The sequence below is a fragment of the Lithobates pipiens genome, unplaced genomic scaffold (assembly GCF_037356315.1).
Source record: "Lithobates pipiens isolate NorthernLeopardFrog02 unplaced genomic scaffold, aLitPip1_a1.2 Scaffold_13, whole genome shotgun sequence".
Taxonomy (NCBI): Eukaryota; Metazoa; Chordata; class Amphibia; order Anura; family Ranidae; genus Lithobates; species Lithobates pipiens.
In genome coordinates this window covers 52621365-52639383 of record NW_027507718.1, presented here as the reverse complement: position 1 = coordinate 52639383, position 18019 = coordinate 52621365, and the positions used below count along the sequence as shown (strand labels likewise).

Below are 18019 nucleotides of genomic sequence, written 5' to 3'. Positions count from 1 at the left end.
GTTTCCACCTCCATGTTTCACGGTGGGGATGGAGTTCTTGGGGTCATCGGCAGCATTCCTCCTCCTACAAACATGGCGAGTAGAGTTGATGCCAAAGAGTTTGATAGTCTCATCTTACTACAACATTTTCACCAAGTTCACCTCGGAATCATTCAGATGTTTATTAGCAAACTTCAGATGGGCCTGTACATGTGCTTTCTTGAGCAGGGGGACTTTGCGGGCGCTGCAGGATTTCAGTTCTTCACGACGTAGTGTGTTACTATGGTCCCAGCTGCCTTGATATCATTGACAAGATTCTCCTGTGTTGTTCTGGGCTGATTCCTCACTGTGCTCATTGAAACCCCCCCAGGTGAAATCTTGCATGGAGCCCCAGACTGAGGGAGATTGAGAGATATTTTCTGTTTCTTCCATTTACGAATAATCCCTCAACTGTTGTCACCCTCTCACCAAGCTGCATGTAGCCCATTCCAGCCTTGTGTAGGTCTACAATCTTGTCCCTGACATCCTTGGACAGCTCTTGGCCATGGTGGAGAGATTAGAATTTGATTGATTGATTGCTTCCATGGACAGGTGTTTTATACAGGTAACAAGCTGAGATTAGGAGCACTTCTTTTAAGAGAGTGCTCCCAATCTCAGCTCGTTACCTGTATAGAAGATGCCTGGGAGCCAGAAATCTTGCTGATTGATAGGGGATCACTTACTTAACTCATTAAAATGCAAATCAATTTATAACTTTTTTTAAATGCCTTTTTCTGGATTTTTTTGTTGTTATTCTGTCTCTCACTGTTAAAACAAACCTACCATTAAAATTATAGACTGATTATTTCTTTGTCAGTGGGCAAATGTACACAATCAGTAGGGGATCAAATACTTTTTTCCTTCACTGTATCCTGCTTAAAGTTCTGCAATGCACTTAGGCCACTAAACAGAAGAAGAGATCTGGCGTGCAGACAATTGAACTACCAATCAGCTTAATTTGAACTTTTGTGTCTTTAAAGGACCTGTGCAGTTTAGTGCTCTCATGAATTTTACATGCGAGACAGCTTAATGTTCATCTAAAAAGGTATATTTCAATTATCAGCATTCCCAGGTGGGCTGATTCATCCATTGCCAGAGATGAAATTCTGCCCTTCAAAATTCTCTATTTACCCTTACCTTATCATAATGGCTTCACTATGTTGTAAAATAGAAAAGGTAAGGTACAGACAGCAGTCCCTCAAAACTTAAAAAGTGTAATTCATTCAAGACTACTCAAACCTTAAGTGTGGATTGGTCCATGGATTGTATTTATGTCCACATTCAGCTGTAAACCTCACCCAACAGTTTTTAGAAAACAGGCAAGCAGCTAGTTACTCATCTGTATCAGACATGAAAATCAGAAAATATCCGAGAAGATAAAAAATACAGAATTCAACTGACTGCTATGTAAAACAACTGTTTGCTTTGTTACAGTTTAAAAAAAAATAGCTCCATTACCTGTCATGTGAAAAAGTGCACTAATATTTTTCAAAGTACCTGTGTGTGCTACTGCAGAGTTGCACATTAAACTGAATCATGAAATGCTAATCCATACGCTATTCAGGGAGTTACTACAGTGAACAGAGTAAGATTAGTCAAAGTTTTGTGCCATTGCATGTATTCATTTAAGTACTAAAAATCTGCAGTACTGCTGGATCCATATCTGACTGCTAGGTTTCAATTGACAGCTGAGGATTTGTGACTGGACCATGAATCAAAACGGCAGGCATTTATACCCCAGTGCCAGTGAGGATACATTGGGAATAACTTGGCAAAGGTAAAATTTTAATTATTTCCAATCCTACACTTCATCTTTAAATTACATTGAGACATAGCGCTGTTGTAGCTTTTCCCACCCCTCCTTCTCTCTCTCTCTCCTGGAAACGTTTATTTACATATCACAATTAACCAAAACATTTGTGCATAGAACTGTTGAAACACATTTGCTCCAATGTAGTCAGGCTTTCCTGAGATGAGTGAACAGCTTGGACAAACTGGTATGCTGACTGGTTATATGCTCAGGCAAAATTCCTTTGTGACCAGCAGTTAACGAGTTAATCCATGTCTGGATCTCCGCATGGCTGCTGTCAAATAAAAACATCTATATATCAACATTACTTTAAGGAAGCACAGGCTTCAGATGTTCTAGAGAACTGGAGCTATATGACTCTATACATACACTGTTTATTACCAACACAACATAAACAACATAATCATAAATAAACACACTGCAAATGTAGAACCATATATACGTATCCATGCATATATTCACATAAAGCTTACTTTTGTTACATGCAGTGGTAAACTAAATCATGAACTAACCAACTAATCAACATACTAACTGATTGCTGATGTAATGGTTTTAATTTGTTTAGTCATATTATAAGGTAAGAGAAAAGCATGTTTTACATAAATAACTAGTAATCTAAGCAAGTTTGCTAACAAAAAATAATGCTAATTGTTTGTCATAAGCATGTTGGAAGTGCACATTTTTCTTTGATAGTGAAATGAATAGTAAAAGCTAAAATAAAATAAAGGACCATTTTAGTAGAATATTGCAGTTTTGTTGGCAGATGCTGCAGCTACTTGATTGTTGGTGTGGGTGGTGGTGTTTTTATATATGCATGCTTTTGTTTGATATGAAATACAGATTGTTCTACTTTTGTTTAGAACTTACTACAACATTTATAGTAATAATATGTTTTATGGTTCAGATAAAAAATCCCTTATTACACCAAAAGTATTGTTGACTAAAGAGAAAATTGTCCAAATTGCTTTTCTTTCTGTGTATTATTTTCATGGAATAATACTTATCAAATATTAAGGTGCTCCTACATAAGCAGAGATGTTGGTCAGGTTTGGTTTGTTTGACTTAAGGCCAGTACACACGATCAGAATAGCGTACGAAAAATACTGCTTTCGAAGTGATCATCGAAAATATTTCCTGTATGATACCAGATCGTATGATTTTCCTTTAATCAGTACAGTTTTCGTCTGAAAATACAATACAAATACATTACATTACTTCCAAATTTTTATTCTGTTGTATGAGAATTTATGTACTTTAGTAACCCATTCATTTTCCATATATAGAGAAAAAAAAAGACTACCATTCATCCAATAATCTCATCGTGTGTACCAGGCTTTAATCTGCCAATAACTAAGTTGTGTATGAGATGAAGCTTTCTTTCCTGGTTAGATAAAACAAGTTCGTGCCTAGGAAAATAAGTTAAAGTAATATTAAAGTCTTGGTTTTTTTTTGTTTTAAAAATAGTAAACATGTTATACTTACCTGCTCTGTGCAGTGGTTTTGCATAGAGCAGCCCAGATCCTCCTCTTCTCGAGTCCCCTGCCGGAACTCCTGGCCCCTCCCCCTGCCGAGTGCCCCCACAGCAAGCAGCTTGCTATGGGGAGCATCTGAGTCAAGCCACTGCTCTGTGTGTCCATTCAGACATGGAGCCATGACTGGACCCTGTCCCCTCCTCATTGGCTCACTGATCTTGATTGACGGCAGTGGGAGCCAATTGCATCCGCTGTGTGTCTTAGTGAATTAGGAGGGAAAGTCTCATACAACATCGATCAAAATGGGGCTCAGGTAAGTATTAGGGAGGCTGGGGTGGGGCTGCTGCACACTGAAGGTTTTTTATCTTAATGCATAACATGCATTAAGATATAAAAACATTTTGCCTTCACAACCACTTTAAGATGTTGCATAGGCGGTATAGAAAATACAATCATATGATGACTGCATCTAGCCATTCATGCAACTGCTTTCATTGCCCCACCACTAAGTCCAAAAGATCAGTTTTGGGAGCCAAACATTCAGTTCAATCTAAATTGGTTATAGGTGTGTTTTCGATGACTGTAGGCAAGGTCAGGCAGCTCAAGTCTGTGCAACACTGGACAGCTTGCTTTTCCATAGGATAGTTAGCATTATATTTAGGATGCTTTGGGGCAGCCTTTCTTCAGAAGACAACCAGACTGAGGTAAGATTATGCTTCCCAAAAAGATCCAGCACTATTTTATGTTTTTTTTGTTAAGGTGTACAATCTGAAACAATCCACCCCCATCAAATCATTCCCTGCATCTATTAACTTTTGTACCACCACCCCCTCCCTTTAGAATGTAAGCTCTACGAGCAGGGTCCTCTTGTCCCTTCTGTATTCAACTGTACTGTAATTGTGCGGTCCCCCCTCTACATTGTAAAGCACTACGTAAACTGTTGGCGCTATATAAATCGTGTATTATAATAATAATAATAATAATTTCATACTGAATACAGTTTAGACCATTTTAATGCAATTTTGTTAGTGAAAGCTTAGCATCGGGTTTACTACCGATCAGTGTATTAGAAAAAATGATCTGTATGGTAGAGACTACACAACCTTAATCACTGAAGAATTTAAAATGACCTACAATATGACAAAGAGCAATGGGCTGCAGAAACTAGACATTAATCAGTATTCATGTTTTATTGGTCTTAGGTATTAGCTACTATAATTTGATTTCTGTGGTTTATTACTAAAGAATTGTATGTGAATGATTCCCAAACTAAGGTTAGGGATCTGGTGAAGATAAAGGAAGTAAATTTCCTACACACAAATCACCAGTCAACTGTGTATGCAACAGAGCTGGTAGAATGGGCAGAATTCTTTAGTGCCTTGCTTTGGGAGCCATTATAATTCAGGATTTCCTATTAATAATTGTTGTCTTAAAATACAACAATGTCAAACATTAATACAACATATTAGTTAAATGTCAACTGCAGGACAGATTTATGTGTATTGATTCTCCTGCATGAAAGAGGTTTGGCAGCGACCTTTGCAAGTCACAACTTTTTTAAATTCATTTTCACACCTAAATGACTGCTAAGCACAATACTGTAGTATTCGCTGCTTACTTTTTATTTTATTTATTGAATATGTAAACATTACCAAAGACCCATTCTTTGACATCAGATGTATAGGTTTAAGTAGTATAAAAAGGATAAACAATAAAGCCTTATTTACATGGGTGGGCAGTGGGTGTTGAAAATGGTTTTAATGACCCCCCTCTTCCTCGACCGCTGAACCTCAAGTGTTGAACAGCAACATTTGTACCACAGGTCACATTCAGCTGAAAATACCACTGCAAAATGTGAAACATGAAAGTAAATAGGGCTGCACCACAAACACAGCTGGCTTTCAATTGCTAACACAAACACTGAGGAGGTAGCTTGATGCCTCTGAAAAGTGATCCACTGAGACCAATTTTTCAAAGAGGCAGACATTAGGCTGCTCAAGCAAACTAGCCCTAAACAAAAGAAGAAATGGAAAAGATTCTGTTAAGACTTGATTTACTAAATTGTGCGATTAAGTGCGGTGAAGTAGACATGGGTCTGATTTACTAATGTAAATATTGAAGAAAACACGGGTTTTACAGAAGTGGAAACTGGGTGTTATACACTGTTGTGCATTGCTAAAATTTTTAATATGCAGGGAAATAAAATACATCTTCCTTTTAACTTTCCAGTAAATTAGGCCCCTTGTTTGAAAATTTGTATTTATTAGTGTCAGTTGTATACAGTCTAAAACAGTAGTGGGTAATTCTTAATATTGTATTTTAAATAGAATAGTCACCTTAGATATTATGATTTTTGTAGCTTGCCAGTCCACTGTAATGTGTGATTTGTGATTCATTTCAGATCGAATAGGTAAACAACATGGCAGCTCCCACATGGTAGTAAATGGAGACATACACATTAGTAAGGGACATCAAGCAAGAATACAGCATATTAGTTATGTGTACAGCAGTGAGTTTTTTTTAAAATGTCAGTGTTTTGCTCTGTGTTTTCTAAATCACAGGAGCAGAATATATGTATAATATTGTGAGCAGAGTTTTAGATTGATTTTTTTATGCAGTTTATAACCATAGTGTATTTTACTAATAAAATGCTGTATATTCAGGCTAGACAATACACATCTCCCAAATATCTCTGCATCCTTTCCAAAGAGGCAAATTCTATATTGCCCATTGCCATTCTAAAGGAAATGGACCAGCAATCCATTAGGATGCCAATAGATAATCTAATTTTGAGCTTAATCTCTAAATTAGCCAGACCTCTTTCTTGAAGCATGCCTAACAAAAATAAAAAAAGAGAAAATAAGTTTCTGTTCAGATCGATTGAAGTAGCTGAAGCGTGAAGAAAACTGTTTGTTTTTTTCCCCCCTTTTTTTGTATAGCTGTGATCACGTCTCAGGCCGTCTGGTAACCAGGAGAAACCAGACATGATGTAATTCCAGATTGAACTTGAACTTCAGGGACTTAAAATGTGGGGCAGTGGGAACAATGGGCCATAGGAATCAATAATGTCCATTTAACAGACGACCATGTTGGGAACTTAGTGTTAACATTTATGGAAGAGAAACAGCAGGATCTGCTGTGTGACCAGAATGAGATGGTCTAGATACAAGATGTTGAAAGTAAAGAAAACAACTTTTTTTTCCCCTTTTTGCTCTAGCAAATGTTTTCTTCTGTCTCTCTTTCTCTGTGAGCGGCCTGTGCAGATTCCTGCAGGATTAAAAATGAAAAAAAAAAGTAAAGTTCTCGCTGTGGTAAGCCAGTTGCCTGCTCTAAGCACTCTTTGTTCACTTAGGTAGAACAAAGTTAATCTTACATTTCCTGTCAAATGATTTTTGGAAGGACTGTAAGAAAGGAAGATCAGCTAACTTTCCGAAGAATGTTTACACAAGCAAACTTTGCCTTTTTTATGTAGAAATTACACTGCACATACAAACTAAATCTTTACAGAAAATACAGGTCTTAAAACAGTTGACAGTGTTTCATTTTTCATCATTGGTGTAAACCCATATTATAGAGGTATGCAGAAGTAGATTGGCATCACCCATTAGATAGCCTGCAGTCAGCTGAAAATTCAGATAATAAAGTATCCCTAAGTGTGACCCATGTCCCATGTAGTGGGAATTTATTTTAAAACCATTGCTATTTACACAGAATACCTGATATTTCTTCCAGAATCTGTATTACACATTATTATTCATGTAAAATATTCAAATAACAATACAACATTTACTAGCTTGGATTAAAACCATTTGTCTGAGCAGCATGTATAGTAGATATTTTTGATTGGCAGTTAAGACTCCAGTCATTGTCTTTTTGTGATTCAGTACACTGTGTTATGTTATGTTTCCTAATCCAACAGAAGTAATCACAGTTTCACACAAATACCACTAATAGCAGAAGTAGTTCAGTAGTTAATTTCCTGTAGACAGGCCATAGACAGTGCAAATTTCTTTCCTGCAGCCATGATTCCCCCATCAACACGAATTGTGCTGACGGGAATCCTCCAGCAGTACTCGTCGGGCGAAGACAGTGATAATCGCTAGCAGCTATAGCAGCCGCTAACGATAGTCGTAAGAGAATTCAGCAGGCTGATTGTACCCAAGTTGATCAAGCAGTCAATTTGGTACATTCAGCCTGCATATTAATGGTTTAAATCTCAGCCAGTTCATGCTGAACCAGCTGGGAATCCAACTGTGTATGGCCTGCCTAACAAGATAAAACCAGAAATTCACTGCCTAAGTCCTCAAGGTTTGACATAGGATCAACCTTAACCTCCCTGGCAGTATGATTAGTCAGAATTTTGAATCTCAAAGCGGTACATTGTTTTGCATAGAAATTTGGCGATTTATATTATAGGCTTGTAATTCTTAGTAATAACACACTTAAAACTGACCAAACACGAGTCTAGACATCCTGGGTATGATAACGTTTGAAACATGAAATCAAAAATTATAATATAATAAATAACTATAAATAATTATAAAAAATAATAACAAACTGAATTTCCCCACAAATCACCATCGCTCAATTTTGCAAGTGTTCTAATTTACTATAGCTTTTTTCTAGCTAGTCTAAAACCATTTTTGATGTAAAGGGACACTTTTTGGTTGCCATGGACAATCTCAAGTTTCCAGGCAGAAAGAACAGTATATATAATATAACAGTATAATATAATAGCACTAGGGACAAAAGGGAGGTGAAATGATTTGATACAGTAATGCAATCTGTAAGATTGTACTTTTTGAATTTGCCGCCGGGCTCCACCCCCATGCATTGCGATGCTCACAGGGAACAAAGCCCAGAACACAGAGCATTGGGCAGATGATCAGGTGGAGGACACAGCGTGGGGACATCGCAGGATCCCGGTGACAAGTATCCAGTATTCTGCAATGTGGCTTGGGTTTACCGCTAATGGTACTGAAATTTAACCCTGAGTCACACTCAGGAATACCGCCAGGAGGGTTAAACAGGTCCTAATTACCTGTAAGGGTGAAACTCGTTAGTATTGAGGATTGTGCTTGTTTCATGTAGTACAATAAATGGACTACTGAACGCTGAAAAGAGTGTGCAGCTGAAGCTCCATGTTGGGTTGTGATTTGGGAGCAAAGATGAGCTTGGGAACAGAGATGCCACCCATGGGCAGTCAGAAGGGGTTTGGAGAGGTGTCGCTTTACTTCTTTGTATTTATAGCATATTTCATATTGGTCTATCTCCTCTGTGGATTTAGTATGGTGAATGTATTAGAGGCCTATATGTCAAAGGGAAGGTCTGTCTATGACAATTTATTTGGCCCTTTCCTGGGCCTAATTGAATCTGATATTTTCAGCACAGACTGTCCAATATAATTCTTCCCTTGTACCCTAATAAATAAGTCCCCATGAAAAGACCATTTCTTCTAATTTCCTTGCCCATGATTTTGGTTTAAGGGGAATGATTAGGTGGATAGAGGCATAATTTAGGGAGATCTGGACAATGCTACATTGCCATGAAATTTCACTGGGAAATGCTGAAAAGTATGCAATATCTATCATTTCAATTTGCCCTGTCCTTCTGGTAGTAAGGGCAAATCTCAGATAGCCCGCAATTAGCAAAAATACATTGTTTGCACAATCTTGGGAAGAAAAAAATTTAAGGCAGCTAGACTATATTTTTATCTAGTTTTGACAAAATGTAACCATTATATATATTTTTAAATGTGGAAACGTTACGTTGGATGTATTCATAATGTATTTACTTTCTATAAAATGTGAACTTATGAATTACTTGGAAAACATACAAATTTAAATATTCTTCATGTATTTTTTTTATTATTAACTTTTCACCCACAGTAATCTATCTCAGGGATAGAACACAAAGCATTGATATGGATATGAGTGTGCTATTGGTAATATTTATTAACTGGTCTGATGAGAGATCTGCTGTTTTAGCAAAGCTGCATTAATTCATAGTAACCAGTTAGATTTAAACATTGATATCTACTTGCAAATTGCTTTCCAGTGTGGATTCAGAACCTGTGTCAATGTTCTTTTGGCATGTTTTGATGGCATAATGACTTTAGTTTGAAAGGCTTCTGAGATCATTCAGAATTCTTTGATAGGTACATGACCTACAGTTTACCTCCATCTGACCTGCATCTGACCTTTTTCAAAAGGGTTTTATATTCCCATAGACTAGTATGGAAATACAAGACCCAGTTGAAGCAACCAAAAGCCCATCAACACAGGCCCTTAAACTGCTTGGTTGCTCTAAACAGCAGTTCTTTCACAGAAAAATCTCTGTCAGTGTTGGTGTTGTAGAAAAGAGGGTTATTGTAGAAAATGTATGACATAGCATATTTATTTGTTCTTCTGGATATAACATGATCATTACCCTTATGGCTCAACACTACATAAGAATCAGCAATTTAAGTAGCAGGGATTTTTTAAAGGCAAAGAAATATGTTTGCTTGATAGGAGGCTCCAGGGCTTCTGTTAGAAATCATGGGGCCCCATTAAGCCAACTAGACCAGTCCCCCTTCCCTCAATGTCGGTGTCTCACCAATAATAAGTGACATTCCCAACTCTGCAGTAGCACGTGTGCAAGAGGCATGTATATGTGCCACTACAGGGCAGCTAATCCCTTGGCCACTTAAGCTGGCCATACATGGATCAAAATTTGGCTGGTTCAGAAGGGACCAGTTGGATTTTGATCCATGTATGAGCACTGTGGTTGAACAGTACAACGCACAATAGCTATCAGTGCTAAAGTCTTCCCGCTGTCAGAATGCAATAGAGCAGTGGGGAGGAATGGGGAATTGGGTCAATTGGGTTTTTTAATTTAACCAGCTGGAGTAAGGAGTTGTGACAGCTTTCTGGTTGGATAGTTCAAACATGTTCAGACTAGGATCTGAACATGACTGACCACATCCCAGTCAATGACAGTGTGGATAATTCTTGCCATGCATGCTATATGTCCATGGCATCGTGTCCACTCTAAAAAATATTAATGCAAAAAAAAAAGCATCGTGTTTATGGCATAAGGAGGAGCGTTTGGGTGATGGTAAAAACGCAGGCCATTTGTATCCCCTACCCCCCCCCCTTACCAGCCTATGCTGCCTCTGTGCACCCACAGCTGCCTGGATCAATGTGCCAGTGCCTCCATCTCGCTGATGCCTCATAGATTGCCACTGAGTGACCACCGCCAGCTACAGTGCGGCCATTCCCTGCCATTAACACTTACTGAGGGAGGCAGTGGCGGCTGTGATTTGAGTTCATCCAACTGCACACAGAAATAAAAAATAAGATCTCTTTCCTACTGCTTCCTGGGCCCCTAAGATGAAGTGATGGGGCCCAGGGAAATTGTATTTTTTTGTACTGGACAAGGTAAGAACCACGGTGAAGCATGATAAACGGCATGCATACCATAATTAAACATAAAGCTTCCAGTCCCCCCGGTTATGCCCAGGCCCCATACAGGAGGAACCCTCTTATTGGTGGCCCTGGGAGGCTCCACAAAGAATGTATCTTTCTCACACTCTTGCCATCCATATCTACTGCAGAATATTCCTTTAAATTGTTCAAATGATATCATCTGGATCTGGTGATTGTATGTTCCACTATACATGGTAGTGGTACATGCTATCAAGCTTTGTAGGAGAATTCATTAAACATGTCCAGTATCTTTTAAGGCTAGTAGCTTGCAGTGCACAGCAGTTCTTGAAAGCAACTCAATATTTATATCATATATACCTTGTCTTTGATAAATGTACCAGACTTGAAACACAGGACATAGTAATAAAGCAGTGAGGGCCAATTTACACCAGATTACAGTCCACCGCAACCCGCACATTACAGTGCACTGCTTTAAACATCCCATTCAAAATCATTGCGCTGCAACCCACACGACAATCCGTGGCAAGTTGCTTTTTTTCACAAGGCAACAAGCTGTTGTTTTATGCCATGCTGGGGTTTATTGCAGCACATGTGTGTTTTGAAGGTGGTGTTGCCTAGTTTCTGTGCATACACCTCAGTCATTGTAGTAGTATGGACATATACATATCTAGATCTGAGAGATCTTATACAAAAGAGGTAGTTCCATCCGCAATACCCATTTATTGATGGGGTTACATAATAAATACAAATTATACACCAGACAGTATTTACAACACAATGTACAGTGTAGGTCCCCTGGATTACATGATATTTACAAATTACCCACAACAACCATATTTACAATACAATATAAGGTGCAATTATAGCGTTAGATTACCTGTTAACTTCAGGTCGGCCCATGGTGACTGCTGTCTGTTCCCACACCAAAGAGGAACTTAGCTTGGTCACAAAGCGCTATATCCCCCCCCCCCCCCTCCTTTCTGTACTGTGGCTAATATAATTCTCCCTAATTGGTCACTGTACCTAGTAAATGTATATTGGGAACAGCCTGATTGGATGAGTCAAAGAAGGCTGTTTTTTACTACCTAGGTGAGATGTGATCAGGGAAAACAAAAGGCCAACCTTTGAAGTTTAACTTATTACTGTAACACCAACAAAACACTTTAAATATATTTCCTTCTAACTGAAATAGATTTCTAATTGCAATATTATTTACAGCTGTTAATGGAGATTTCATATAAACCCATTATGTAACAGTGGGTTGGGCTGTCATTCATACTGCATGGGCCATTAAGGCATGTGGTTTGGTGTGAGTGAATGAATGAACCCTGAATGTGACATTCACAAAATATTCAGTGCAGATGAATTAAAAACAAAAGGAAGATTTACCTGCAGTGAATATTCAGTGAGCGCCATATTCACTGATTTATAAATATATCCAAATTAATTTGTGTGTCACATTGAATATTATTAGCTATAATGTAAATAATGTCACATTATTAGTTGATTTTACTACAAAAGGGATTTGATATTGAAAGGTTCTATAAGTGCATAATTAATAAACAGATATGGTTTACAGTAAGTCCTCTATTTACGAATGAATTTTGTTCGTAACTCCAACTTGTTTCATAAGTCCAACAAAGATCAGCACTTGAGGACAATAGCTGTAATTGCTGATCAATGTGTTCTAGTGGGGGAATTCCCTGTCAGATCACAAAGGCACAGTGGGGGAGATCGCCTCACCAACATTGCTTGTGTTTGTATGGCAATCTGTCAAGTTTTTTTTTTGTTTAGCCCACCGGGGTGGACAAAAAAAAACGTGAGTGTGTGTTCCCAGCTTTACACGATTGGACACACAAACAAATGTTTGCATCTTTGACATTCACAAGTTCAACGTTCGTATGTAGAGGACTTATTGTATATAAGAATTACGGTAATATACCCAGCAACGTGTGTTTTTTTATTTTTAAATTGTTTCTTCAGGTAAACATTTAATATGCCGCTGAAATATATATATCTGCCACCTTCATAGCCAGAGAGATGACCACGCAATTCTTCTCCATGGTTCTGTTTTTCAGCTTTCTGGGTACCCTTCCTGCTTATTGGTATTTATATGAAATGATTCTAGAATGAGCAGGTTTTAGGTGACAAAGGAAGATGTAAAGCAGGCACAGAAAATGGGTTGACTGTTTTTTGATGCAGCAGTGTGGCAGAGGTGTGAGAAATAAAAGAGTGGCTGGATAGAATTACAGATCCTTCAGTGGACAAAGCATTTGATATGTATTTCGACTTTTTATTTAGTTGGTAGTTGCACTGGGATACTTATTAAGCTGTACATATAGTGGTTGAAACTTAATCTGTTAACAGATACTGTATATTCTCATCTATCATTCTATATCTGCATTCTGCATTTCTACGCAGCTGCTGATCATTCTATGTATTGATTTGGTAGATGTCATACAGTTAGAAAAATAACTACAGTACAGTCATAGAGCAATTTGGTAAACTATCCCCTGCCCTTGTCATGCATGACTTCAGACACCTATTATAATAGGGCATTACCGAAGTTTACCTCTTTTATATTTAAATCATATTTAAAAGGTTTAAAGCCAATGAACAAACCTCTACTACCAGCAATATATTTTGTTAACTTGTATTTGAGCTTTTGGTTACCTTTATGGTTTAAATGCCACTTTGATGCATGAGTATATGTATATTTTTAATTATTTGAAATAAGAAGTATGCCATATTCAGCTTATTGTGCAAGATTTTTTATTTGAATCAAATAATACAAGAGTATTTTTTCTTTAACCCCTTGAAGCTGGCATCTGATGATTGGCTGTCAGGGCAGTCACAGAAAAGCTTTCTTTTAGCTTTAGCTGGTAATTTTGCAAAGTTATGCTTTTGACATTACATTTAAAAACGTCAAGAAGCATTTGAATGAAAATTGATTTAAAATTCTACCTTCACAAAGGAGTCTCTTGATGCCAGCTGATAATCTGTTTAAATACTAGTGTTTAATGTAAAATGGTACAAAATGTTATTGATTAAATAGTATCTTATCTGCCTTCCTTCACACTGGGGTTACAGCAGAATAAATACCACATGCATTTATGTGTGTGTGTGTACTAAACTCCTGTTTAGTAGTTTGCTGTACCATTTTTGACCCTAATAGCTGCCATGTCTTGTAGTAACACCATAGGGGTCCCCGAGTTTTGTCATATTACATACTACTTTGAGATATGAATGTATTACACAACTACCCAAAGCTTATGACTTTCTAAAAATGTATGCTGTGATTAAATTCCTTAAGATATTATGTCACTCCCTGAGTCTACACTCATGATAATTTGGTGAAATTGGGATTCATTCAACAGTACTTCTAATGCCGTGTACACACGACCAGACTTTTCGACGGACTAGGTCCGACGGTCTTCCCAACAAACTTTGGTCGGAGTTCCGACTGACTTTTCCGAATGAACGGACTTGGCCACCCACAACCACACCAAAGTCCGACGGATTCAAACGTTATGACGTACGACCGGACTAGAATAAGGAAGTTCATAGCCAGTATCCAATAGCTGCCCTAGCGTCGGTTTTCATCCATCGGACTAGCATACACACGAGCGGATTTTTTGGTAGGAACTGGGTCCGGCGGAGTACCGGCGAAAACATTTGAAACATTATCTATTTCTAAAGTCCGTCAGATTTTTGGACACAAAGGTCCGATGGAGCCCACACATGATCTAATTGCCTGACAGATTCGCTATGTCGGACTTTTGCTGTCGAAAAGTCCGGTCGTGTGTATGTGGCATAAGTGGCTTATTAAGAGATACAGGGTTAGAAGGAAGTCTGAGACTTATATTTTAAATTGCCATCTACAGAAGAATTGGTTTCTGCTAACAAAGAGCTATTAGTTAGCCAGCATAACTGTTCCCACTCCCATCATGCTTCAATTTCTTACTAGTAATTTAACACCTTCTCTCCTCAGAGAGCTACACATCAATTTTACTTGACTTCGTTTGTTTTTTAAAAGACATTTTTTCTTTAGTCATGATTCTACATTTGCTGCAGAGGCTTGGCTCTTCCTTGGAGGCTCTACCTTGATCCCGACATGAAAAGATGTGGGACCTGCCTATAATGTTACCTTCATACACTAGGCTGCTCTTGTGATGCTCCACAGGTTACCTAGTATTTTATGTTAGCTGCAGAGTGATGTACAGGTCCAGGGCCATGATACACTTGCTGATGTAAATCTGCCTCAGAAGACCCCATAGTGAGCATCCCCAGCTGCGGGTGGAAAGTCACATGGGCTTTGCCCTTTATGAAGCCTGGTGTGTGTTAACTGTGTCTCCTGCTACTTCCATTCAGGGGTTCAGTACTGTGAAGCTCAACTCTGCTACACTTCTTGTATCACAGGCGCTTTGTGGAAACAGATACTACTCAAATTTTTCAATGTGTTGCAGGCATCCTAGCTAATGAGTCTGTGCTACTGCCCATTACATTATTGTACCTTACCACCTACTGCTGTGTTACAAATAAGTGCTTGCTCCACCATTTCTGTTTTTAGCCTCTCAAGGTAACAGCACAAACTTTATTAGTTAAATATGTAACAAATTGATCACGCTCTACAGAAGACAGAACCAACTCATCACTTGGAATATCCAGATCTCCTTCTAGATACTACTCAGTCTGGAGTTTTCCTTCCGCAGGACAAACTCTTACTTACGCAACCTCTTTTGCAGCAGTCACATATGCCCAATTCCAATGCAGTTTGTTGCAACACAATATTCTGGCTGTGTGGGGCAAGAAGCCACAGTCTATGGACAATCATATGTGCCCTACAGCCATAATCAGGTTATCCATGGTGCTTTACGAATCCTGCCCTGGAGTCTGGGAAATTCCTCCATCAATTTTTAGAACTCTATCACTGGATGCCAGCCTGACAGGATTTTGGTTCAGGGGTCACTGGAAGAAGCTCGTCTGTGATTAGTGTACTGGAGAGCAAAGAAATGTTGTTATCCCCTCACGCTGGAGCGTTTGAGTTCAGGGCCATCCTTCCCAGGTTTAGTCAGGCAATACCACAGCAGAGACATACATCAACTGTCAGGGGGGTCAACAAAAGTCTTGCAGCTCAAAGAAAAGCTACCCAGATTCTGGCATGGGTGGAAATACACATTCCAGCCATGTCCTTTGTGACCATTACTGTAGTGGAAAATCAAGGGCTGGAGCTTAATGTAAACTAAAAAAAGATGTATAATTGAAGAAGTCACCTTGTTTCCAGCAATGTTGCTGCTTGGACGTACATTCATTTGTGCCTGTGGGATCTCAACCTGGTTCTATCAACTTTTAAAAGACAGTCCTTTATGCAAAATTCAAGGCTATTTCTTGGCCAGCACACTACTATATTGTTGTCTTCCCTTAAATTACATTGCACCCCCCTTACCAAGTGCTGCTGGTAAGAAGCTGGGGTGGGGCTGGAAAGCAAAAAGTGCAGGGTCTGGAGGAGGACCAAAGGAGTGCTAAAGGCTCCTTCCAGAGTCTGCTGAATGCTAAGATTAGGGGAGGCAGAGAAAATTGGGTGCTGTGGCTGCACAGAGAGGCACGGGATCTGCAAGAGAAGTTCTGCCCTCCACTCTGCTGCTGGCTGTGGAAACAAGGTGGTGGAAGAGACAAGGGGGGTGCTACAGGGGCAGGACAGGTGCCAGGGCCACACAAAATGACCTGAAGGGCTGGAATGGGCCCGCGGGCCTTGTCTTTGACACATGTGCCTTAAGAGATGACCTGCCTCTTTAAACATCTCTAGGTTGATTAGGCAGCTCATTCCAGTCTTTAAAGGAGTTGTAAAGGTTTATGTTTTTTTTTTATGACAAACATGTCATACTTACCTCCTCTGTGCAAGGGTTTTGCACAGAGGGGCCCCGATCCTCCTCTTCTGGGGCCCCCCAGCGGCGCTCCTGGCTCCTCCACTTCTCAAGTGCCCCCGCGGAGACCCGTATTCCCTGGGGGCACTCATGCGTGCTCCCAAGTCCTGCTGCTGCGTCCATTGACATAGACAGCAGGACTCGGCCCCGCCCCCAGCTCATGTGTCTCTGGCTTTAATTGGCAGCAGTGAGAGCCAATGCTCCTGCTGCTATTAATCTAGCCAATGAGGACCCGAGACGGTGGCAGAAGCTACTGTGCTCGTCCCCTCAATCGCCCCTTCAATCAGGCTCAGGTAAGTAAAAGGGGGTCTGCATTAAGGTGAAAATCTTGAGGGTTTACAACCCCTTTAAGCTTAAGGAGAAGGTTCCACCTTTTACACATTTTCCTGATCGTACTACTCTATCAGGTAGATACTATCAGGAAAATGTACTCCAATAGAGCTGTAAGTGTCTCCTAGGCATCTGTTTCCCCAATAGCAAGACTGCCACTTGATCATCTTGTCATCTGTCCACACATTCTCTAAGACCCCTTTCACACCAGGGCATTTTGCGGGCGCTATAGCGTTAGAAATAGCGCCTGCAATCCGCCTAAAAAAGCTGCACCATTGTAGTGTGAAAGCCCTCAGGCTTTCACACTACAGTGGTGCGCTGGCAGGACACCAGGGAAAAGTCCTGCCAGCAGCTTCTTTGGAGCGGTGTGTTTACCGCACCTCCACCGCTGCTCCCCATTGAAATCAATGGGGCAGGGCTGTAATACCGTCGGCAAAACGCCGCTATTGCGACGTATTGCCGGCGGTTTTCACCCTTTCTCGGCTGCTAGTGGGGGGTAAAAGCGCCCCGCTAGCGACTGAAATGCGATGCAAATCCGGCGGTAAAACGCCGTAAAATAGCGATGTTTTACCGCCCACGCTATGGGCGGTGTGGTGTGAAAGGGGTCTAAGTTTTAACAAGTAGATGATCACACCTCAGCTGATGCAAGCTTTGGACATAAGGTCCTCATGGCAGCTCTTTTACTGATGTCCCTTCTCTCCCTCTAGTATTGCTTGTTTATTGTGGGCTTGTTAGCATTTTGTTTGCTATGTTGCTCAGTTGGATTGCATTTGTATGTCCCTTACATCTTAGAAGTTCTTTCTGACCCTGTGTCCCTTAATAAAGATTAAAAAATCTGAATTTTTTATTTACAATACAAATCCTTTTCTTGGAGTTCATTAGGGGACATAGGTCCCTCTTGTTTTTTTTTTATGAAGCCCCCCACTACTCTTTGTGTAAAACTGAAGCATGATATGTGTGGGAGGGGTAATATTATCTGGCTAACAGCTTTTTGTTGTCCTTTTCCAATTTCCCTGTAGTTGGCAGTATAGCCCA

At 39.6% G+C, this 18019-nt stretch overlaps 1 protein-coding gene across 10 annotated transcripts in view; it reads left to right on the top strand.

Annotated features, from left to right (window-relative positions):
* Window positions 1–18019, top strand: part of NFIB (nuclear factor I B) — a 611459-nt gene that overhangs the window by 583476 nt on the left and 9964 nt on the right. For 9 of the 10 annotated variants that reach the window (XM_077475108.1, XM_077475113.1, XM_077475111.1 and 6 more), the window contains one exon: window positions 1707–1795. The exons of the other annotated variant lie outside the window; for it this stretch is intronic. In XM_077475108.1, the coding sequence (XP_077331234.1) occupies window positions 1707–1795 (89 nt within the window). The remainder of the gene's footprint in view (window positions 1–1706; window positions 1796–18019) is intronic. 10 annotated transcript variants of the gene reach the window in all.